Raw genomic sequence first — 25,876 nt, forward strand, 5'->3', positions numbered from 1 at the left:
GATCAACCAGACAGAAAATAAGTAAAGAGACAGATGCACTGAACAAGGTATTAGAACAGATGGACTTAACAGCCATCTACAGAACACTCCATCCAAAAGTAACAGGATACACATTCTTCTCAAGTGCACATGGAACATTTTCAAGAATAGATCATATACTAAGCCACAAAAAGAACCTCAGTAAACTCAAAAAGACTGAAATTGTACCAACCAGTTTCTCAGATCACAAAGGTATGAAACTAGAAATAAATTACACAAAGAAACTGAAAAGGCCCACAAATACATGGAGGCTTAATAATATGCTCCTAAATAACCAATGGATCAATGACCAAATAAAAACAGAGATCAAGCAATATACGGAGACAAATGACAACAATAATTCAACACTGCAAAAATCTGTGGGACGCAGCCAAGGCCATGCTAAGAGGAAAATATGTTGCAATACAGGCCTACCTCAGGAAAGAAGAACAATCCCAAATGAACAATCTAAACACACAATTAATGAAATTAGAAAAGGAAGAAGAAATGAGGCTCAAAGTCAGTAGAAGGAGGAACATAATAAAGGTTAAAGTGGAAATAAATAAAATTGAGAAGAATAAAACAATAGAAAAAATAAGTGAAAGCAGGAGCTAGTTCTTCGAGAAAATAAACAAAATAGATAAACCCCTAGTGAGACTTATCAAGAAAAAAAGAGAGTCTACACACATAAGCAGAATCAGAAATGGGGAAGGAAAAATCACTACGGACACCACAGAAATACAAAGAATTATTAGATAATACTATGAAAAATTATATGCTAACAAAATGGATAACTTAGAAGAAGTGGACAACTTTCTACAAAAATACAACCTTCCAAGACTGACTCAAGAAGAAACAGAAAATATGAACAGACCAATTACCAGCAATGAAATTGAACTGGTAATCCAAAAACCTAAGAACAAAACCCCTATACCAGATAGCTTCACAGCTGAATTTTATCAAACATTTAGAGAAGACCTAATAACCATCCTCCTTAAAGTCTTCCAAAAAGTAGAAGAGGAGGGAATACTCCCAAACTCATTCTATGATGGCAGCATCACTCTAATACCAAAACCAGGCAATGACACCACAAAAAAGAAAATTATAAACCAATATCCTTGATGAACATAAATGAAAAAACACTCAACAAAATATTAGCAAACCAAATTCAAAAAAAGAACATCCATTATTATCAAGTGGGATTTATTCCATGGATGCAATGATGGTACAATATTAGAATACCCATCAAAATCATACAGTATATCAACAAAATGAAGGACAAATATCAGATGATCATCTCCATAGATGCTGAAAAAGCATTCGACAAAATTCAACATCCATTCATGATAAGAACTCTCAACAAAATGGGTATAGAGGGCAAGTACATCAACATAAAAAAGGCCATATATGACAAAACCACAGCCAACATCATATTTCACAGCAAAGAGCTGAAAGCTTTTCCACTAAGAACGGGAACAAGACAAGAATGCACTCTCTCACCACTTGTACTCAACAGAGTAAAGGAGGTCCTAGCCACGGCAATATGACAACACAAAGAAAGAAAGGCATCCAGATGGGCAAGGAATAAGTTAAACTGTTACTGTCTGCAGATGACATGATACTGTACATATAAAAAAACCCTAAAGAATCCACTCCAAAACTACTAGAACTAATATCTGAATTCAGCAAAGTTGCAGAATACAAAATTAATACACAGAATTTTGTTGCATTCCTATATACTAACAACAAACTAGTAGAAAGGGAAATCAGAAAAACAATTCCATTTACAATTGCATCAGAAAGAATAAAATACCTAGGAATAAACCTATCCAAGGAAGCAAAAATATCTATATATCCTGAAAACTACAAGACACTCATAAGAGAAATTTTAAAAGACACCAATAAATGGAAATACATCCTGTGCTCATAGATAGAAAGAATTAGTATCATTAAAATGGCCATCCTGCCTAAAGCAATCTATAGATTTAATTCAATCCCTATCAAAACACCAACAATATTCTTCAAAGAAGTAGAGCTAATAGTTCTAAAATTGGGGGGATTACGCTTCCCAACTTGAAGCTCTACTACAAAGCCACAGTAATCAAGACAATTTGATCCTGGCACAAGAACAGACCCATAGATCAATGGAATAAAACAGAGAGTCTAGATAAAAACCCACACATACATGACCAATTAATATACAATAAAGGAGCCATGGATATACAATGGAGAAATGACAGCCTCTTCAACAACTGGTGTTGGCAAAACTGGACAGCTACATGCAAGAGAATGAAACTGGATTATTGTCTAACACCATACACAATAGTAAACTCAAAATGGATAAAAGACCTGAATGTAAGTCATGACACCATAAAACTCATATAAGAAAACATAGGCAAAAATCTCTTGAATATAAACATGGGCAACTTTTTCCTGAACACATCTCCTCAGGCAAGGGAAACAAAAGCAAAAATGAACAAATGGGACTGCAGCAAAAATGAACAAATGGGACTGCATCCAACTATAAAAGTCTGTACAGCAAAGGACACCATCAGCAGGACAAAAAGGCATTCAGTATGGGAGAATATATTCATAAATGACCTGACAAGGGGTTAACATCCAAAATATATAAAGAGCTCATATACTTCAACATTCAAAAAGCAAATAACCTGTTTAAAAAATAGGCAGAGGATATGAGTAGATACTTCTCCAAAGAAGAAATTCAGATGGCCAACAGGCACATGAAAAGATATTTCACATCGCTGATTATCAGGGAAATGCAGATTAAAACCACAATGAGCTATCACCTCACACCAGTTAGGATGGTCAACATCTAAAAGACAAGCAACAATACTGGAGAGGATGCAGAGAAAGGGGAACCCTCCGACACTGTTGGTTGGAATGTAAATTAGTTCAATAATTGTGGAAAGCAGTATGGAGGTTCCTCAAAAAACTTAAAATAAAAACACTATTTGACCCAGAAATTCTTCTCCAAGGAATTTACCCTAGAATGCAGGATCCCAGATTCAAGATGACATATGCCAGCTGGTATTGGCAAAACTGGACAGCTACATGTGATAGAATGAAACTGGATTATTGTCTAACCCCATACACAAAAGTAAACTCAAAATGGATCAAAGACCTGAATGTAAGTCATGAAACCATAAAACTCTTAGAAAAAAATATAGGCAAAAATCTCTTGGACATAAACATGAGCAAATTCTTCATGAACATATCTCCCCAGGCAAGGGAAACAAAAGCAAAAATGAACAAGTGGGACTATATCAAGCTAAAAAGCTTCTGTACAGCAAAGGACACCATCAGTTAAACAAAAAAGACTTTCTACAGTATGGGAGAATATATTCATAAATGAGATACCCAATAAGGGGCTGACATCCAAATTATACAAAGAGCTCACGTACCTCAACAACCAAAAAGCAAATAAGCCAATTAAGAAATGGGCAGAGGAGCTGTATAGACACTTCTCCAAAGAAGAAATTCAGATGGCCAACAGACACGTGAAAAGATGCTCCACATCACTAGTCATCAGAGAAATGCAAATTAAAACGACAATGAGATATCACCTCACACCAGTTAGGATGGCCAACATCCAAATGACAAACAACAACAAATGTTGGCGAGTTTGTGGAGAAAGGGGAACCCTCCTACACTGCTGGTGGAAATGTAAGTTCAACCATTGTGGAAAGCAGTATGGAAGTTCCTCAAAAAACTCAAAATAGAAATACCATTCGACCCAGGAATCCCACTTCTAGGAATTTACCCTAAGAATACAAAAGCCCAGTTTGAGAAAGATATATGCACCCCTATGTTTATCACAGCACTATTTACAATAGCCAAGACATGGAAGCAACCTAAGTGTCCATCTGTAGATGAATGGATAAAGATGTGGTACATATACACAATGGATTATTATTCAGCCATAACAAGAAAACAAATCCTACCACTTGCAACAACATGGATGGAGCTAGAGGACATTATTCAGTGAAATAAGCCAGGCGGAGAAAGACAAGTATCAAATGATTTCACTCATCTGTGGAGCATAAGAACAAAGAAAAAAACTGAAGGAACAAAACAACAGCAGACTCACAGAACCCAAGAATGGACTAACAGTTACCAAAGGGAAAGGGACTGGGGAGGATGGGTGGGAAGGGAGGGATAAGGAGGAAAAAGGGGCATTACAATTAGCACACATAATGTACCAGGGGGGACATGGGAAAGGCAGTATATACAGAGAAGACGAGTAATGATTCTATAGCATCTTACTACGCTGATGGACAGTGACTGTAATAGGGTATGTGGGGGGAGACTTGATAATAGGGGGAGTCTAGTAACCATAATGTTGTTCAAGCAATTGTATATTAATAATATCAAAATTTTAAAAAAAAGACATATGCACCCCTATGTTTATCACAGCACTACTTACAACAGCCAAGAAATGGAAGCAACCTAAGTGTCCATCAGTAGATGAATGGATAAAGAAGATGTGGTATGTGTACACAATGGAGTATTATTCAGCCATAAAAGAAAACAAATCATACCATTTGCAACAACATGGATGGAGCTAGACAGTATTATGCTCAATGAAACAAGCCAGGTGGAGAAAGACAAATACCAAATGATTTCACTCATTTGTGGAGTATAACAACAAAGCAAAACTGAAGGAACAAAACAGCAGCAGACTCACCGACTCCAAGAAAGGACTAGCGGTTACCAAAGGGACGAGGGTAAGGAGTGTGGATCAGAAAGGAGGGAGAAGGGGATTTAAGGGGCACTATAATTAGCACTCACAATATAGGTCTGTCACTGGCAAGGCAGTACAGCACAGAGAAGACAAGTAGTGACTCTATAACATCTTACTATGCTGATGGACAGAAATTGCAATAGGGTGGGGGGAAGACTTGATAATATGGGTGAATGTTCAAACCACAATGTTGCTCGTGTGAAATCTTCCTAATATTGTATACCAATGATACCTTAATTTTTTTTAAAAAGGCATACAGACTTTTTTACCACTGATTCTCATATGTGTACATTTTAACACTGGATATAAACAGATAAAATTTCCAATAATTAGTTTCCCCAAATTTCCATTTCCTGGTTCTTTCTGTAGTTTAAACAAGAGGAAGAGAGAGAGAAAAACTGTCACCTGATTCTCATATGTGAGAAGAGTACCAAGAGGAAAGGCATCCTCTCTAGCAGGCGACTGGAACTTTTTGCAGCTAGTGACCTCATTATCCATTCCAGTGCAATCACCCTCAGTAAACACTGTGCAACTTAAACTATCCAAGAATAAAACTTACAGCCAAAACCAAAAGCATTTCTTTGATAAAACTGCTTCTGATACAGAGGGAGTAAAATCACTCCTTTAGCCTCATGCATCAGACCATCTAGTCACCCAGGATACCAGCAGTCCCTTCATATGAGCACAGAGACTCAGAGCAAAGGAATAAGCAACATCATTCCCCCTCTTGAGGTGGGCCCCATCTACTACTCTAGAATCATCCCTGGGACCGCTGCACTGAAATTCTCTGTATCTCCTCTCTGGGAAGCACAGCCACCGGATGCCTCCTACCCACACACAGTGCACAATGCACAGCAGCAGCACACTGCCCATCACCATGGGTGCAGCAGGTCCTTCTCTTCTTGCTCCTTCAACCAATAGGCAACCTTCCACTTTCCCCTTCCTACCTCTACCCCAGAAGCATTTAGACCCCAGAGTCTTTCCCTCTGCCACCCCCTCCCAGAACCCATTCAGTTTAGACTCGGGAGCAAGGGAAAGTCTTCTCTAAGGGTCTTCTGTCGCAGTACTGAAGTGGGTGAAGTGAAGTATGGCAGTCTCCCTTGGAACATTTTCTACAGGAATAAGTACAAAGGGTGGTTAAATTCCATTGTACCATTAGTACAATAGTTCAGCTATATTATGGATTAAGTAGGCTTTCAGAAGGCCTGGGAAACTAGTCTACACAACACTTTTTCTATGGGAAAACTTGTTCTAAGCCATAATCAACAACCTTTGAAATTCAATCCCATTCATGAAGTAAGCATTCCCTATATCCAGTCCTTGCTCTGAAGGATTTTTACATATACCTTAAAAATAACTTTAAAAAAAGCACGGTCTCAAAGTGTATTATCAATGTCTAACAATAAAGCTGACAATACATTAGAAAATAAAAGGGTTTTTTCACTACTACTTCACTGCACATTTATCCTTAGGCCTATGTAAAATACTCCCACACTGAATGTATTATGCACACAACTTAGATATATGCTCATAACCAAAATTTTTATGCATAGCATGATAACCTACCTTGACATACTCTCTCTGCAACATGAATTTAATGATATCTGTTATGGATTCCTTAATATCAGCAGGAAGATTCTGTGAAAAAAAGCATAACTCATTTTGGAAGTTGTTGTGTAGTTACAGACTGCATTTATTCTAACTTCATATATTCTGTTTTTTAAAAATCAGTTAATAAAAGCATTTTTTGAGGAACCTCACCCTTTTCCGGAGCTTTCTGAAAAGGGGTCTGAGATAGGACTCAGTCTGTTTTTGAGTGGCACTGTTCAGTTTACCCTGCACACTGCGTTTCACATAATCTTCTCTGCCATTCAATTCTTTAGCCCAAACACCAAGAAGAAACTGTTGAAAGAAGGGGTAAATTTAGACTACAATGCGCCCCAGTGGTTCAGTAAGTTTAAAAGTTCTTTAACACACAAAACAGTGTACTGTTGCCCTCAGCGCAAATTTCTTGACTGATTAAAATATCATTGACTAACATTTAATTAATGAACTATTTCTGCTTATTTTGTCATCAATGTTTTCAAATAGTACCTCTGATAAGTCACAAACTTCCCTAGCTTCTCTCTATATAATAAATTACATATATAGTATTATATGTATGCATGTATATATTATCTATGTATTATATATAATATGTATTATACATATTCTATAGACACACATACACACTGTTTTCTATATCTATATAAGTACAGAAATATATATATCTATAAACAAAGACACACACACACACACACACACACACACACACACACACACACACACACACACAACCACCCCCCACCCCCCAGCTCACAGATAATCCATTTTCCCCTAAAAAGAACTATCGTATTTCATGGGTAACTGATAGAAAAAATCTTTTTACTCTACATAAAGTTCAACCCACCTACATTTATCAGCCATAATACCCTATGTGCTGTGATACTTAATCGATCTTCCAAGTATGCTATAGTATAGGCACACCTCAGATACCACAGGTTCACTTCCAGATTATCACAATAAAGTGAGTCAAATGAATTTTTGGCTTCTCAGTGCATATATGTTTGCACTATACTATAGTCTAGTAAGTGTGCAATACCATTGTGTCTAAAAAAGCAACTGACATAATTTAAAAATACTTTACTGCTAAAACAATGCTAACTATTATCTGGGCTTTCAGTGAGTCATAATCACTGATCACAGATCACCAGAATAAAAATGGAAATTTTGTGAGAATTACCAAAGTATGACAGAGAGACATGAAATGAGCAAATACTGCTGGAAAATAGCACTGATAGACTTGTTCGACACAGGGTTGCCACCAACCTTCAATTTGTGACACACACACACACAGTATGTGCAAAGCATAATAAAGTAAAGCACAACAAAACCAGGCATGCCTGTATTTGAGGTTTCTATTTTTGTGGTAGAGATCACAATTCAATTAAACATTCCCACTAAAGCACATGACTAAAAAAGAAGGAAGGAAAAAAGGAAATAAAGGTAACTACAGCCCATCCCCTAGAAAACTATCCTAGTGCCTCTTGGGTTTAACTGCACAAAGAGTACCCTTTCTAGGAGGCAGCAAACAGTGAAGGCTAAAAAGGATGTACTCCCCTAGTGCATTATGTATGCATATCCTATATAAAGAGAGGTTGTTACTCCAAGAGGAAATTCTAATTCATATTAGTTCCCATGTCCTGGGTAATTCCATGGTATGTCTTTAAAAGACTGAGAACCTTGGTGACTAATATACTGTATTTAAACTCTAAATAAAATAGAAAAAATTCTTCCATTTAAATCTCTTAGCCTGAACACAAATAGTTTGTGAATAAATGCTAAAATGAATATGAGATTTGCATACTCTACCTAAACCAGTAAAGAGAGAAATGCTGAGAAAAAAGATGGAATTTAGTTAATCAAAGAACAAATAAACAGCTCTCTGTAGAAATGACAAAATGTACAGTCTCTGAAAGGTTCCTGACGTGTTTGCTCTTTTCACTGCCAATGTCTTCCCACTTCCTTCCTTTTCTTGCTTCATCCATCACTTCTCATAAAAGATTCTTGAATTCCTCCCCACACTGCACTACTCTTTACAACACTTTTATAAAAACTTAATTGGTCATTCCAATGCTGTGATTCTTTTCTGTGTTTTAAGTCAGTTTTAAAGAAGTGCCACAAGTAAAGCAAATATACCCTTCCTTTGATTAACTTCTACATCCAGTGCACAGCAGTATCATAAGCAGTGTACATGCAAGCCATGTTTTTTACTGAGGATTTCCCCTCCCAGACTTTAAGCTTTAAATACTCCAAAAATATAAGAACAGTTCTTAACTGATCAAAATGTCCTTCTTTCCTAGCAAAAAGTACATACCTTAAGGAATTTGGTAATGATGTCCATATCTTTATGATCATCCCCTTTTCCTAAAGACTCTCCCAATGCCTTAAGAAAAACAATGATTCTGTTCATTAGTAAACAGCAACAACTGAATATATATGTTATCAACACCAGTCTAAGCTTGGTTCCTTATTACATGCACTGTCCAATTTCTATTTAAAAACCTGGTGGAATCTGTAGATAAGTTAAAAAAAAAAAACCACTCATCTGCCATTTAATATAAAGAGCATGTTATCTTTTATGAATCAAAAGAATGGGACAGGTGTGAATGCTAACAGATATGAGGTTTCTTTTTAGGTTTAGATGTATTAAGGCATCAAATATGGATCTCATAAACAGTTGTAAGTGGAAAAAAGAAAGTAAAAAACAGTATGAAGAACTTCACAATACAGTATCAATTATGTATTATCACAAACATATAAACACTACTGGTTTTAAAAGACCAACGAATAAAAAGATATACAGTGAACATACTGGAGTGATTATTCTTGAAGGCAGGAAGCAGGGAATGTGAATGGAGAGATGGAAAGTAAGAACAACAGGAGTAAGTAAATAAAAACATGAAATAAAAGAAGGGCCTTTGTAATGACCATAGATGACAGTGTGCTCTGAGTTGACAATCTAATGAACTCAACTGTCTGTCTGCTCTAGGGAATGAAAGGTGTGATGGGGGATAAAACAAGGTAGGTATAGAGATTACCTCTAACTCTTCAATTGTGGTGTTTTCTTCATGAACTTTCAAATCATTCTGTGTGTCTTCCTCTCCGGGTTCTTGACCACCTACAAGTTCATTGAGGTACTGTTGATCAATCTTATCCAAAGCTGCTTTCAGATCATTCCTCAATCCCTGAGAAAAGGTAAAAAATTACACTTTGGATGAAATTTCACTGAAGTGTTACTTTTGACTGGTTTTTGTCTAAAAATAAGTACAGTTCTTTTTTTTTTCCCACCAGGAGTTACGAGCTCAGTTAAACTAGAGACTCAAGTAAGATTTCAATTTATTATACAGCTGTCATCACTATTCAAATTCTTATGAATATATTCAAATTTTTAAAAATGTATGCACAATAGCTAGTCTGATCAGAAAACTAAAACATACATGCATTATCAACCTTAACAATATTCGTAAGCGCTGTAATTTTTCTAATGAGGCCTAGTGAGAGGGACCAGACCTCCACTAGAGTCCCCAACTCATTTTTCCCAGTTAAAATGTCTAACCTCATTGCAACTACTTTGAACTTCTAAACACTCAGAAATATCAAGAGAATTAAACTAGTGTCTCATCTATATCCTAGGCTTTTACTACATTTCTAACATACCAGCAACTTCCACATTTCATTCACATCCAACTTGCGACCATCTGAAAAAAATGGAAGCCTTAAAGCTGGACCCCTACCTTATACCATATGCAAAATTAACTCACAATGGATCAAAGACCTAAATGTAAGAGTTAAAACTATAAAACTCTTAGAAGAATACATAGAGAAAAGGCTCCTTAATACTGTATTTGGCAATGATTTTGTGGATACAATTCCAGAAGTACAGACAACAGAAGAAAAAACAGGTAACTTGGACTTCATCAAAATTAAAAACTGTGTGTCAAAAATATTATGAATAGAGTGAAAGACAACCCATGGAATAGGAGAAAATATCTGCAGATCGTGTGTCTGATAAGGATTGATATCCAGAATACATAAGGAATTCATCTGACTAAGCATCTGACTGAGGAATTGTATCCAGAACATATAAAGAACACCTATAGTTCAAATAAAAAGACAAACAACCCAATTAAGACATGGACAAAAAATTTAATACACACTGCACAGAGAAAGATATGGCAAATAAGTCTATGAAAAGATGCTCTTAATCTTTTGTCATCAAGGAACTGAGACTAGAACCACACTGAGGTACCATCATCCATACAAGAGAATGGTTAAAATTTAAAACAGTAACAAATGCTGATAACATTTGGAAATATTTAGCATTTCTTAAAAAGCAAACATTTATTCTTAACTATTCAGCAATTGCACTTCTAGGTATTTACCAAGAGACAGACATATTTACCCAACTGAAATAACCTAGGTACAAAAAAGTTGTGTAACATGTGCATAGTTTTATTCTTAATAGCACAAAACTGAAAGCAAATTGTGGAATATTCATACAATCAAGTTAATCAGCAATGAAAAGTACAAACTAATGATCTCTGTAATAACTTGGATCAATTTAAAAAATAGTATGTTGAGCAAAAGAAACTAGACTCCAGCCATACGAAATACTAAAGCAAGCAAAAATCAACCCATGGTGATAGAATTAAACAAAATGGTTGTCCAGGAGTAGAGGAGGAGCAATATTGGGACTGGCTAAGAGAAGGCACTGGGGAACTTTAGTGTATAGTGAAAATGTTCTGTTTCTTTATAAGGATATGGTGGTTACGCATTCATATGAACTTGTCAAAATGCACTGAACTATATGCTTAAGATACGTGCTTTTGTAAAAAAATTAAAAAAAACTTACATTCAGCAACAGTACTCTGACTTTATTTTTCCATTTTTGTGTAAAATAATGCAATCAGGCAAACTCCTTCAAACTCCACACTATTCTAGTTTACATGGTACAGTGATAATTCAAGTTCTCGGATCTTACCTTGTTAACTTCTGGTGTGAGAATCTCTATTTTTCTTAAACGTTGAAAGGCATCATAATCAGTTTCTCCAAATAGTCTGATTGGTTCTCCTCTTTCTCTCAATCTTCGGATAACCTATGAAAAAAATATATCAAAAGACAATAATAATTCCTCATGTTGTTGGTAATAGTTAATTCCTATTTAAGGTAGCAAAACACTTGTTTTGAAATGTACATGTGAAAAGTTTTTTTTTTTTAATTTTCCATGAACAGATAAGAAATACTAAGTTATTATCACATCTTAAAGAACCCTAATGGTTTGGGTCCTTTGTTTCAGGATCTTTGTAGTAGAGTACACACAAAAAAACATTAAGATAGAAGTGATAACATTTACATAGAGAAGCAAAGTAAAATAAGGTCTGGAGTCAGCTGATAACTCAATGGCAATAGCCAAGAATTACTATCACAACAATACATCAAAACGAAAAACTTATCCCTCAGAAGAGTAATGAGTTATGATTAGAGAAGGGCATATGTAGGGCTTTTGAGGGACTGATAATAATTTACTGATGGGTGATCATTCTATGGGTAGCTGTTTTGTCCTTATCCGTTATATTGCACAGGCATATTTTATACAGTCTTTGTATACATGTTCTATTTCATTAAAAGAAACAAAAACTGTTAATTGAAAATAAAGGTTACTCCAAATTTCAAAACAACCAAGAACTTTATCTGCGAACATAAACAGTATTACACTTAGAAATGACTGACAGAGCTCCCACTGGGTTAACTGAAGGTTGGTATTAAAAAGAGACTTAAGAAATCGTCTAGTGCTATCTCGCATCAATGTAGAAACGATCTCAAAAACATCTTTGTGAGGTCCCTGTCTGACAAATGACAGGGATCACATCTCTTATGAAAAGGCACATCCCATTTTTGGATAGGTATGTTTTGCATCTCAAACTTCTACCCATTATCTTAGTTCTACATAAGATCACAAAGAATCCTCAATTTTTTTTCAAAATCAGAGCTGTTGTCAATGGATTTTTTTTAAGTCTAATATTATCTTCGGGCTAAGCATTCAAAACTCCTTCATATAATTTTCACATGATAGTTTCTAGTCAGCCATCCTTTCCCCTGAAAGTTTCTTTTTGTTCAAAATTCATTTTTGGTTTATGCCCTTCTATGTAGTCTGATTCTTTCTTTATATCACATTAGTATCTTAAAATATTGCTATTTTTGTTTTTTTAAGGGAAGTATGGGCAAACACTGTGGGAGAGAGTATATACTGGAATAACAGGTCTTTAGAGTCCACTGAGGCAATGTACCAAAGTCTTAGAAATGTACATAGTCTTTAGTCCACAGACCCTAGAAATCATGCTTCTAGAAAATTTTCCAAAGGAAATAATCATAACTATGCATACAATGATGGCTATATAAGGATGTTCATCTTAGTCTCATTTATAACAGGAAAATACTGAAGCAATCTCAATGACCATAAATAAAGAACTGGTTTTAAAAATAATAACTATTTAAAATTAGTATGGGAAATTACACAGTCATAAACAATTATACAGATCTCTCTATATTTACCTAGAAAGACATATTAAGAGAATGTTACAAAATGGTATGTATTTTAATTCATAATTATTTTGAATATATCCACTCAATTATACTTAGAACATGTTTTTCAAAGTTTAGAAGGCTATATTATTTTAATGTTTAAGGCAGCATCCAGAAAAGCAGAAATTAATTTAGAACTGGCTGGCTACAGAGTAATTTAGTTCAGTAAGTCATCTTGTATGGGAAATAATGACATAAAACTTACTGAAAAGAAGTGTAAGTAAATGCAAATCTTATTAAGATTTTTCTTTGTTTCACAAAATATTCATATATAAACTTACTTCTTGCCTAGAAAGAGTCATGGGTAACTTTTCTTCTGCCAGTTCAAGTTCCAATACTGGATTTGATGATGTTAATGGTTCCTGGTCCTCCTCTTTTGGCTGTATCTACAGTAATGGCCAAAAGAAATGAAATTAAACTTTTAAAATATAATAGTTAATATTTCTCATTCTATGCATTAGCTATTCATAGAAATGAAGCATGTTTTAAGTACTGAAGGTTTTCTAAATGTTCCTCTGAGGAGAGAGCTCATAATAAACGTACTGGCTTTTGGAAGCTTATCGAAAATACCCATTTCAGAAACACCACAATTAGAAAGCATGCACGTAAGTGACAACGTTCTTGCTATAAACAGTGGCTTAAGTATAATGGTTTTGAAAATCAAAAACTTAACAGGCTTAAAATTTAGACTCATTTTCTTCTTAGATTCTAAGGAATTTTACTTTTTTCTTAAAAATAATCAACTTGCTTCTCCTCTTCAAGAATAATCAACTTCAAGATCCTTGCTCTGGATTTAAAATGAAGACAAAAGAATTGTTTTCCAATAGAAATCTCTGACACCTTAAACTCCAGCTTTTTCCTACCCTCCTTTTTGAAAGGTATTAAAGTGCACAGAATCACTGCTAAACATGTAGAAGAATTCCCAATGCTATCTAGAACTTGCCCACAACTGACTATGAGCTGAGCCTTGGGGAAAATAATGAAAAGTAACACCTCTCTACTCATACCACACAAAGAAAAGAGTAGTCATTCTTGTTCAAATGAAACTGCAGGAAAAAAAATCTCTTCAAATACTGTCTTGAGTCTGCTGCCCAAATCAGTTTAGGAAAATTGAGTTCAGCAATTTATAAGCCCCACTGTGTAGTCTGTCAAAAGATATTGAAACATGGTTTCCCATCTGGCCATAAGACAAATCTAAAATGCCAAAAGAAGATCAAAAAACACAAAAGAAGATCAATATTAAGGAAAAATGCACATTCAACTAAGAAAGGCTAATGGTTAAAATCACAGAATTTATGATTCTACAGTTTATGGTTAACAGTTATGTTATCAGTGTTAACAGTGCTAACAGAAAACTGAGGTAAGAAACAAAACTTCACATTTTCACAAGCCAAATCAATATAAAACTTTACAAAATGGTAACTAGTTTTTTGTAAAAGAACAAAGTACATGCTCTATTTTCATTACTTCTGAGGGAAAAATTAAAAATGTTTTAGAAAGAAAACCCTGTGCTTTCTAACCATAAAAAGTTATTTCATGAAAAAAAAAAATCTCAGGCTAAAAAGCATTTTTAACTATAGAATGGCAGTTGATAGCTTTAAGGAAATAATCTTAAGACATTTTTTCAGCGGGACTCACCCTTACATGCAATTTCTTTACAGCAATTATTTTGCTTCAGTGCTTCCTTTACGTAAGGCAAAGAAGTACTGCCAAATAACTGAAGCAATCTAAACAAAGAAATACTGTCACTTTTAAATTATTTTCCTACCTTATCAAAAAGTTGAAAAGGTTCAAATTTAGGGATCTGGGAAAGCTATAAGGCAGCACACTAACCCCATGGTAAGTGATTCTTATCCCAGAACAAGTGTGAGTTAGACAATGTTGGGCAAGCAAAAGATGAGAATTCTTCTTTCTGAACATTTATTTGATGGTTAGTACATAAAACGTATTGTAATTTCCTAAACTAGAAGCAAATGAAATCAGTATTTTTAAGGAAAATGTCAAAATACAAATATAAACTTTCATATTTTAGAAACTTATCAGAAATATACCTACATTTGTAACACTTGCCCTCTCCCAACACTACAAAATAAAAGCAAATACATATACATATCATTTGCATTCCTCATGCTTCCTTCTAGAAGTATTATGCCAGATAAATTTCCAGAACTTTCCCCATTACATGCACAAGAGCATCCTGTTGATGTTTCCACAAGCAAAAAGTTGATTTCAAATTTATGATTTGGTAAAAGTACTTAAATAGCACCACGAAACTTTGTTTAAAAATTATTGAACTAGACAGTCTTCTTTTAAAATAATTTCAACTTCACCTCTTAATCTTTAACCCCTCCCAATAAAAACCCTAATGTATTATTCAACTAGGTAATCTCAAAGGTACTTTTAAGCCACGCTTCTCAAATATACAGTCTTCCAGACAACTCATTTATTTCTAACAAATATTTCAAGATTACATTTTCTATCCAGCAAACTAAGGAGTGTTTGAAATGTAATACCTTATTACACAAAAGCATATAAATGTTGTATGTCACTATATCTTAGGCAGAGGTACTGACAGCCAAAGGGATTATTAACAATGCAAACATGAACACAATGTCTTAAAATATTCAGGAAAAAGTAGGGAAAATACCACTGCTGTTGAATGAGTAACTGCTTTGAACCCTTTAAAAATAGACTTTTATTGGGAGAGGTGGGGAGAGGAGTGGTGGTAGAAATGAAAACAAAGCAGTATCAGATCCAGGACTTAATTAAAGAAAAAAAATTCAAGCTTTGATCTCAAGCCACTTCATGCTGTCCACAAAAAGCCAAATCATTCCAAGCCAAAAGTCATGCACGTATTTCCTGAATTCAAGGTTTAAAAAAAGAAGAAAAAAATAAAAACAAAACTCATACCTCTCCAGATGGCTTCTCACTTATAGGCTAATGTATAACATTAATAAATTGAACAGAGATCAATAATTTTGTCACTTTAACAACTATATAAATTTAAACTCAGAAACATACAATTTAACATAAAAAGGCATTCATACCTTGTAACCACATCTTTCAAAATATGCTTCCTCTTCTTTTTTTGCAAGTTCACTACGTTTGAAATATTTTTTATTTTCCTATTGAAGAAAGAAATAAGTTAACAATGTAATATGTCCTTGGTGATATATGGGAAGATGGCAGTGTAGAGACAGCTTGAACCCACCTCTACACTAAATCTACACCTACACACAGAGGTCATCATCTTGAAGAAAAACTGGGGCCCAAGTGAACACCTTCTGCACAAGTGATAGAAAGATCACATAAAAAGTGGCAGAAGAGACAAAGACGCAGTAATGGACAGAACGTCACCCCCAGTGCAACAATCAGGAAGCTGAGGAACCATAATTCCCAGCCCTGGGGCATAGGGAAAAATAATAGGCCACACTTTAAAGTATACCTAGACTGTGAAAAACCCTGGTATTTGGAACTGAAGCACCAGTTATTTGGTGAGGGAACAGCCAGAATTCTCTCGATTGGAGGTCTGGCAAATACCATTGTTTGCACTCCTTCTCCACATTGATAATGACACCAGAAGGAGGGTTGGGACACACATCCCAATTTCAGACTTGGTCTAGACTTGGTCTTCCTAGCCCACACCCAGAGGACAGCTGGGAGGGTGCATTTGAACTGCAGCTTCCCCAAGGGTGTGGAGCCAGTCATGCCTGACCCCTGAAGAGTGCACTCCCACCACCAATGCACCATGGGAGCTGACCCAGTAACTGTGGAGGCAGACTTTGCTACAGACAGCACCTGGACCTTGGGTTACACCACAGGAGTGGAGCCGATCAATACAGTCTGCCGAGAGTTCCTAAGTCACTGCTGCTCATGGGTGCGGAGCCAGTAGATGCAGAGGCAGGACCTTCCTGGAGGTCAGGCCTGCACTTGCAGCTGTACTGTGGACACAACACTGGTCGCTGCTCATCCTTGAAGAGTGCACCTGAACACACTTCATCCTCACCAGAATGGAATCCATCAGTATTCACTCAGGAGCCTTTCCGAACAGGCCTTCTAACTGTTACCCCCTCCAACCACATCTTGAAAGCCCTGACACAAGGACACCCCTATCTCATGCTCACTATGCTTTTAGTAAACCAGCCAAAACCTCCAGGCACACCCAGTCTACCATTCCTACACAGTCAATCCTTCAAGCATGGGAGTAGTAGCCTTTTCTAATTCACAGAATCAAGCACAGAAAGCCAACCAAAATGAGGAACAGGAGAATGTGCTCAAAACAAAAGCACATAACAAACCTTCAGGAAAAAACCTACATGAAACAGAATTAAGCAATCTACTGGATAAAGAGTTCAAATTAATGATTATAAAGATGCTAGCCAAACTTGAAGGAAGAGTGGAACTCAGTGAGAACCTCTACAAAGAAACAGAAACATAAAACAGAACCAATTGGAGATGGAGAATACAATAAATAAAATGAAAAAAAAAAAACACTAAAGGGAATCAACAGTAGATTAAAGAACGCAGAACAACAGATCAGCGATTTGGAAGACGGAGTGATAAGAAAGCACTCAAGCTGCACAGTAAAAAGAAAAAAGAGGAAGAAGAAATGAGGATAAGTTAAGGGAACTCTGGGACAATACCAAATGTCCAAACATTTGCATTATAGGAGCCCCAGAAGAACAAGAGAGAGAGAAAAAGGGTAGAGAAATCACTTGAAAAAATAATAGCTGAAAACACCCTTAACCTAGGGAAGGAAAGAGACATCCAAGTTCAGGAAGCAGACAACTCCTCAAACACGATAAATCCAAGGAGGTCCACACCAAGACACATCATAATTAATATGTCAAAGACCAAAGATTTCAGAGAGAATCTTAAAAGAAATGAGAGAAAGCAGTGAGTTACCTACAAGGGAAACCCCATAAGGCAATCAGCTGATTTTTCAGCAGAAACTCTATAGGAAAGAAGGGAGTAACATGATATATTCAAAATGCTGAAAGAGAAAAACCTCCAACCAAGAATATGCTACCCAGAAAGTTATCATTCAAAATAAAAGGGACGATAAACAGCTTCACAGATAAATGTTAAGTTAAAAGTGTTCACCACCACTAAACCAGCCTTACATGAAATGTTAAAGGATCCTCTTTAAGAGGAAAAGACCCTAACTAAAAGCAAGAAAAATATGAAAGTCAAAATTTCACTGGCAGAAGCAAACGTGTATGGCAGTAGATCACTTTAAAGCTAAAATGAAGATCCAAGAGACAAAAGCAATAAAATGCATCTAAAACTTAGTTATGGATCACTAAATAAAAGAGGAATAAAAGGAGAAATCATATACATAAAATGAGAACGAGTAAAAAATACGGTGTTGTTAGAATGTGTTAGAATTCAGGTGACCATCAACTTATCATACATTGCTATGTATGTAAATCATGTAAGAATCCATGGAAGCACAAATCAAAAACCTATAATGGATAGACAAACAACAAAGAGAAGGGAATTCAAGTGTAACACTAAAGAAGTCTTAAGGCACAAGGGAAAGCAAGAGAGGAAGAAAGTATCAGAGAACAACAAAAAAACCAATGAGGAAACATCTAACAAAAATGGCAGTAACTACATACCTATCATAATTACTTGCAATGTAAATGGACTAAATGTTCCAATTAAAAGACACAGGGTGACTTAACGGATAAATACACAAGACCCATCTATTTGCTGACAAGAAGAGATGCACTTTAGACCTAACAACACATACACACGCACTGAAACCAAAGGGATGGAAAAAGATACTCCATGCAAATAGGAGTGAAAAAAAATTGAAGTAGCAATACTTTTAGCAGACAAAATAGACTTTAAAACAAGCACTGTAACAAGATAAAGGACATTATATAATGATTAAGGGCACAATCCACCAGCAAGACATAATTTTAAATATCTAAACACTCAACAGAAGAGCACCTAAATATATAAAGTAAACATTAACAGACATAGAGGGAGAGATTGACAGTAACACAGTCTAATAGAAGATTTTAACACCTCACTTAATGGATACATCATACAGACAGAAAATCAATAAGGCAATGGTAGATTAGAACAACACATCAGACCAAACAGAAATAACAGATATGTACAGAACATCACATCCAGAAACAGTAGAATACACATTCTTTTCAAGCACACACGGAACATTCTCCAGAATAGATCGTGTTAGGCTACAAAGCAAGCTTCAATAAATTTAAGATTATTAAAATCACATCAAGCATCTTTTCTTATCACAATGATATGAAACTGGAAATCGATTACAAGAAAAAAAATGTAAAAAACACAAACATGTGGAGGCTATATAGCATGCTACTACACCAATAGGTCATCAAAGAAATAAAAAAATACTTGAAGTATATGAAAATAGAAATACAATTGTTTCAAAATCTTCAGGATTCAGGAAAAGATATCCTAAGGGGGAAGTTTATAATGATACAGATCTCTCTCAAGGAGCAAGAAACATGTTAATCTAAACCTACACCTAAAGGAACTAGAAAAAAAGCAGAACAGAGCCCAATGTTGGTAGAAGAAAGGAAATAAAGATCAGAGTGGAAACTGATGAAATAGAGACTTTAAAAAAATATAAAAGATCAATGACTTTGAGGGTTGGTTCTTTGAAAAGATAAACAAAATTGATTAACTTCTAGCTAGACTCATCAAGAAAAAAACAGAGCACCCGAAGTCAGAAATGAAAGAGAAGTTACAACTGACATCACAGAAATACAAGTAATTATAAGAGATTATAGTGAAAAATTACATGCCAACCAACTGGAAAACTGAGAAGAAATGAATACTTTCCTAGAAACATAAAATATTCTAAGACTGAACCAGAACAAAATATAAAATTTGAACAGAACAATTACTAGTACTGAAATTGAATTGGTAATCAAAAAACTCCCAACAAACAAAAGTCCAGAACCAGATAGCTTCACATGTGAATTCTACCAAACATTTAAAGAAGAGCTGATACCTCCCCTACTCAAACTATTCCAAAAAATCTTTGAGGAAGGAAAGCTTCCAAATTCATTCGTTGAGGCCAGCATTACTTTGGACCAAAACTAAACAAGGACACAACAGAAAAAGAAAATTACAGACCAATATCACTGATGAACATACATGCAAAAATCCTCAACAAAATATGAGCAAGTCAAATTCAAAAATAGATTAAAAAGATCATTCACCACAAGCAAGTAGGATTTAATCCTGGATGCAAGGGTGGCTCAGTATCAACAAATCAATGTAATATACCACATTAACAAAAGGAAGGATAGAAACTGTCTGATCATTAAACACATGCAAAAAAAGCATTTGACAAAGTTCAACATCTATTCATGGTAAAACCACTCCACTAAGTGGGTACAGAGGGCATATTCTTCAACATAATAAAGGGTATGTATGATAAATCTACAGCTAACATCAAAATGGCAAAAAGCTGAAAACTTTTTCTCTAAAACCAGAAATAAGAAAAGGATGCCCACTATTACCACTTTTATTCAACAAAGTCCTGTAACTTCTATCCACAGCAGACAAGAAAAATAAAAAGTATACAAATTGGTAAGGAAGAAGTAAAACTGTCCCTATCTGTAAATGACATGATAGAAGTCCCTAAAGACTCCATGAAAAAACTATTCAAATACATTAAATCAGTAAAGTTGTAAGATTCATAATAAATGTACAGAAACCTGTTGCATTTCTATATACAAATAATGAACCAGCAGAAACTAAGAAATCAACCCCATTTACAACTGCACCAAAGAGAATTAAATACCCAGAAATAAATTTAACCTAGAAAGACCTATACTCTGAAAACTATAAAATATTGAAGAAGACAAAAATAAATGGAAAGCTATTCTATATTCATGGATAGGAAGAGTTAACATTGTTAAAATGGTCATACTGCCCAAAGCAATCTGGAGTCAATGCAATCCCTATCAAAATACCAATGGAGAGGCATTAAAGACAGTGGCGTTAGAGGTGAGATAGAGGCTTCCTCCTAAACCCAAATATAATGCAAAAATATAATTAATACAACTAATCCTGAAAGAGCAACAGGAAGGACGGCTGTGCCAAACACCTGGAGAGAAGAACAAACCTCACGGAACAGCATAACGTACCAAAGCCTTGGCCTGGCAGGAACCAAGCCCTTCCCCCAACCTAGCTCACCAGGGGGCACTAGGGGGCGCCATATAGAAATATGAACTGCCAAAGAAACCTGGTTCAAAGTAAAATTATAAATACAACACCTGAGAAAGATTCAAATGAAATCGACCTCATGAATCTTCCCAAAAGGATTTCAAAATAAAAATAATGAACATGCTCATGGAGGTACAGAAAAATATTCAAGAACTCAGGAATGAATTCCAGTCGGAGATCCAACTGTTGAAAAGTACAATGGAGAGTATTAAAAGCAGATTAGACATGGTGGAGGAGACAATAAATGAAACAGAAATTAGAGAAGATGAACACAAAGAAGCTGAGACATAGAGAGAAAAAAGGATCTCTAAGTATGAAAGAATATTGAGAGAACTGTGTGACCAATCGAAATGGAACAATATTTGCATTACAGAGGTACAAGAAGGAGAGAAAAAGGCTAGAAAATGTCTTTGAGTAGGTAATTGCTGAAAACTTCCCCAATCTGGGGAAGGAGATAGTCTCTCAGGCCATGGAGGTGCACAGATCTCCCAACACAACACCAAGACAATAGTAATTAAAATGGGAAAGACCAAGGATAAGGACAGACTGCTAAAAGCAGCCAGAGAGACAAATAAGATCACATACAAAGGAAAGCCCATCAGGCTAACATCAGACTTTTCAGCAGAAACCTTACATGCCAGAAGGGAGTGGCATTGCTGTATTTAATGCAATGAAGCAGAAGGGCCTGGAACCAAGAATACTTTATCCAGCAAGATTATCATTTAAATTGGAAGGAAGGATTAAACAATTTCCAGATAAGCAAAAACTGAGAGAATTTACCTCCCACAAACCATCTCTACAGTGTATTTTGGAGGGACTGCTACAGATGGAAGTGTTCCTAAGGTTTAATTCCTCTCACCAGAGGTAATAAATCCACAGTAAAAAAGTAAAACAGTTAAGTACTAAGCATAATGCAAAATTAAATCAACTATCCCCAAAGTATATCAAGGGATAAAGAGTACAGATTATGACACCTAATATATAAAGAATGAAAGAGAAAGAAAAAGCAGGAGAAAAAAGAACCCTTAGATTGTGTTTGTAACAGCATATTCAGTGAGGTAAGTTAGACTCTTAGATAATAGGGAAGTTAACCTTGAACCTTTGGTAACCACAAATCTAAAGCCTGCAATGGCAATAAGCACATTCCTATCGATAATCACCCTAAATGTAAATGGACTGAATGCACCAATCAAAAGACATGGAGTCACTGAATGGATAAAAAAACAAGACCTTTCTATATGCTGCTTACAGGAGACTCACTTTAAACCCAAAGACATACAAAGACTAAAAGTGAAGGGATGGAGAAAGATATTTCATGCAACTAATAGGAAGAAAAAAGCAGGAGCTGCGGTACTTGTATCAGACAAAATAGACTTCAAAACAAGGTCACAAGAGACAAACAAGGACACTACATAATGATAAAGGGGTCAATCCAACAAGAAGATATAACCATTATAAATATCTATGGGCCCAACACAGGAGCACCAACATATGTGAAACAAATAATAACAGTATTAAAAGGAGAAATAAAATGCAATGTATTCATTCTAGGAGACTTCAACACTCCACTCACTCTGAAGGACAGATCAACCAGAGAGAAAATAAGAAAGCACACAGAGGCACTGAACAACACATTAGAACACATGGACCTAACAGACATCTACAGAACTCTACACCCAAAAGCAGAAGAATGTACATTCTTCTCAAGAGCACATGGAATATTTTCAAGAATAGATCATATACGAGGCCACAAAAAGAGCCTTGGTAAATTCAAAAAGATTGAAATTGTACCAACCAGTTTCTCAGACCATAAAGGTATGAAACTAGAAATAAATTATGCAAAGAACATGAAAAAGCCCACAAACACATGGAGGCTTCACAACATGCTCCTAAATAACCAATGGATCAACGACCAAATAAAAACAGAGATCAAGCAATATATGGAGACAAATGACAACAATAATTAAACATGGCAAAATCTGTGGGACACAGCGAAGGCTGTGCTAAGAGGAAAGTACACTGCAATACAGGCTTACCTCAGGAAAGAAGAACAATCCCATATGAACACTCTAAACCCACAATTAACGAAACTAGAAAGAGAAGAACAAATGAGGCCCAAAGTCAGTAGAAGGAGGGACATAATAAAGATTAGAGTACAAATAAATAAACTTGAGAAGAATAAAACAATAGAAAGGCTCAATGAAAGCAAGGGCTGGTTCTTCAAGAAAATAAACAAAATACATAAACACCTAGCCAGACTTATCCAGATAAAAAGAGAGCCTACACACATAAACAGAATCAGAAATGAGAAAGGAAAAATCACTACAGACCCCACGGAAATACAAAGAATTATTAGAGAACACTATGAAAAATGATATGCCAACAAACTGGATGACCTAGGAAGACCTAATAACCATCCTCCTTAAAGTCTCCCAAAAAGTGGAATAGGTGGAATACTTCCAAACTCATTCTATGAGTCCAGCATTACCCTAATACCAAAACCAGGCAAAGACACCACAAAAAAAGAAAATTACAGACCAATATCCCTCTTGAACATAGATGCAAAAATACTCAACAAAACATTAGCAAACCAAATTTAAAAATATATCAAAAAGATTATCCTTCATGATCAAGGAGGATTTATTCCAGGGATGCAAGGATGGTATGACATTCGAAAATCCATCAACATCATCCACTACATCAACAAAAAGGACAAAAACCACATGATCATCTCCACAGATGCCAAAAAAGCACTGGACAAAATTCAACATTCATTCATGATAAAAACTCTCAACAAAATGGGTATAGAGGCCAAGTACCTCAACATAACAAAGGCCATATGAGACAAACCCACAGTCAACATCACACTTAACAGTGAGAAGCTGAAAGCCCTTTCTTTAAGATCAGGAATAAGAAAGACAAAGATGCCCACTCTCTCCACCTTTATTCAACATAGTTCTGGAGGTCCTCACCACGGCAATCAGAGAACACAAAGAAATAAAAGGCATCTAGATCAGCAAGGAACAGGTTAAACTGTCATTGTTTGCAGATGACACGATATTGTACATAAAACACCCTAAAGAATCCACTCCAAAACTACTAGATTTAATATCTGAATTCAGCAAAGTTGCAGGATACAAAATTAAAACACAGAAATCTGTTACATTCCTAAGCACTAATGATGAACAGCAGAAAGAGAAATCAGGAAAACAATTCCATTCACAATTGCATCAAAAAGAATAAAATACCTAGGAATAAACCTAACGAAGGAAGTGAAGGACCTATACACTGAAAACTACAGGACACTCATGAGAGAGATTAAAGAAGATACCAATAAATGGAAACACATTCATGTTCATGGATAGAAAGAATACTGTCAAAATGGCCATCGTGCCTAAAGCAATCTACAGATTCAATTCAATCCCTATCAAAACACCAACAACATTCTTCAAAGAACTAGAGCAAATAGTCCTAAAATTCATATGGAACCACAGAAGAACCCGAATAGCCAAAGCAATCCACAGAAGGAAGAATAAAGCAGGGGGGATTACGCTCCCGAACTTCAAGCTCTACTACAAACCCATAGTAATCAACTTAATTTGGTACTGGCACAAAAACAGAGCCATTGATCAATGGAACAGAATAGAGAGCCCAAATATAAACCCAAGCATATATGGTCAACTAATATACGATAAAGGAGCCATGGACATACAATGGGGAAATAACAACCTCTTCAACTGAACTGGTGTTGACAAAAACTAGGCAGATACATGTAAGAGAATGAAACTGGATTATTGTCTAACTCCACACACAAAAGTAAACTCGAAATAGATCAAAGCCCTGAATGTAAGTCATGAAACCATAAAACTCTTAGCAGGAAACACAGGCAAAATCTCTTGAATATAAAGATGAGCAACTTTTTCCTGAACACATCTCCTCAGGCAAGGGAAACAAAAGCAAAAATGAACACATGAGACTACATCAAACTAAAAACCTTCTGTACAGCAAAGTAAACCATCAGCATGACAAAAAGGCATCCACAGTATGGGAGAATATATTCATAAGTGGTATCTGATAAGGGGTTGACATCCAAATTATATAAAGAGCTCACGCACCTCAACAAACAAAAAGCAAATAAGCCAATTAAGAAATGGGCAGAGGATCTGAGCAGAGAGTTCTCCAAAGAAGAAATTTAGATGGCCAACAGGCACATGAAAAGATGCTCCACATAGCTAATAATCAGAAAAATGCAAATTAAAACCACAATGAGATATCACCTCACACCAGTTAGAATGGCCAACATCCAAAAGACAAACAACAACAAATGTTGGCAAGGATGTGGAGAAAGGGGAATCCTCCTACACTGCTGGTGGGAATGTAAACTAGCTCAACCATTGTGGAAAGCAGTATGGAGATTCCTCAAAAAAACTCAAAATAGAAATACCATTTGACCCAGGAATTTCACTCCTAGGAATTTACCCTAAGAATGCAGCAGCCCAGTTTGAAAAAGACATATGCACCCCTTTGTTTATCTCAGCACTATTTACAATAGCCAAGACATGGAAGCAACCTAAGTGTCCATCTGTAGATGAATGGATAAAAAAGATGTGGTACATACACACAATGGAGTATTATTCAGCCATAACAAGAAAAAAATTCTACCATTTGCAACAACAT

General features: G+C 35.7%; 1 protein-coding gene across 15 annotated transcripts in view; it reads right to left on the reverse strand.

Annotated features, from left to right (window-relative positions):
- Positions 1-25,876, reverse strand: part of PRPF18 (pre-mRNA processing factor 18) — a 70,292-nt gene that overhangs the window by 36,647 nt on the left and 7,769 nt on the right. For 13 of the 15 annotated variants that reach the window (XM_037001638.2, XM_073229268.1, XM_037001634.2 and 10 more), the window contains exons 2-9: positions 16,012-16,089; positions 15,875-15,901; positions 13,246-13,350; positions 11,364-11,477; positions 9,421-9,567; positions 8,697-8,765; positions 6,542-6,682; positions 6,347-6,418 (exon numbers count right to left, since the gene is read on the reverse strand). In XM_037001638.2, the coding sequence (XP_036857533.1) occupies positions 6,347-6,418; positions 6,542-6,682; positions 8,697-8,765; positions 9,421-9,567; positions 11,364-11,477; positions 13,246-13,350; positions 15,875-15,901; positions 16,012-16,089 (753 nt within the window). Of the gene's footprint in view, positions 1-6,346; positions 6,419-6,541; positions 6,683-8,696; positions 8,766-9,420; positions 9,568-11,363; positions 11,478-13,245; positions 13,351-13,971; positions 14,159-15,874; positions 15,902-16,011; positions 16,090-25,876 lie in introns of those variants that run through there. The other 2 variants (XM_073229270.1, XM_037001639.2) reach the window with 2 other exon arrangements.

This window comes from Manis javanica, chromosome 2, assembly GCF_040802235.1.
Source record: "Manis javanica isolate MJ-LG chromosome 2, MJ_LKY, whole genome shotgun sequence".
NCBI lineage: Eukaryota > Metazoa > Chordata > Mammalia > Pholidota > Manidae > Manis > Manis javanica.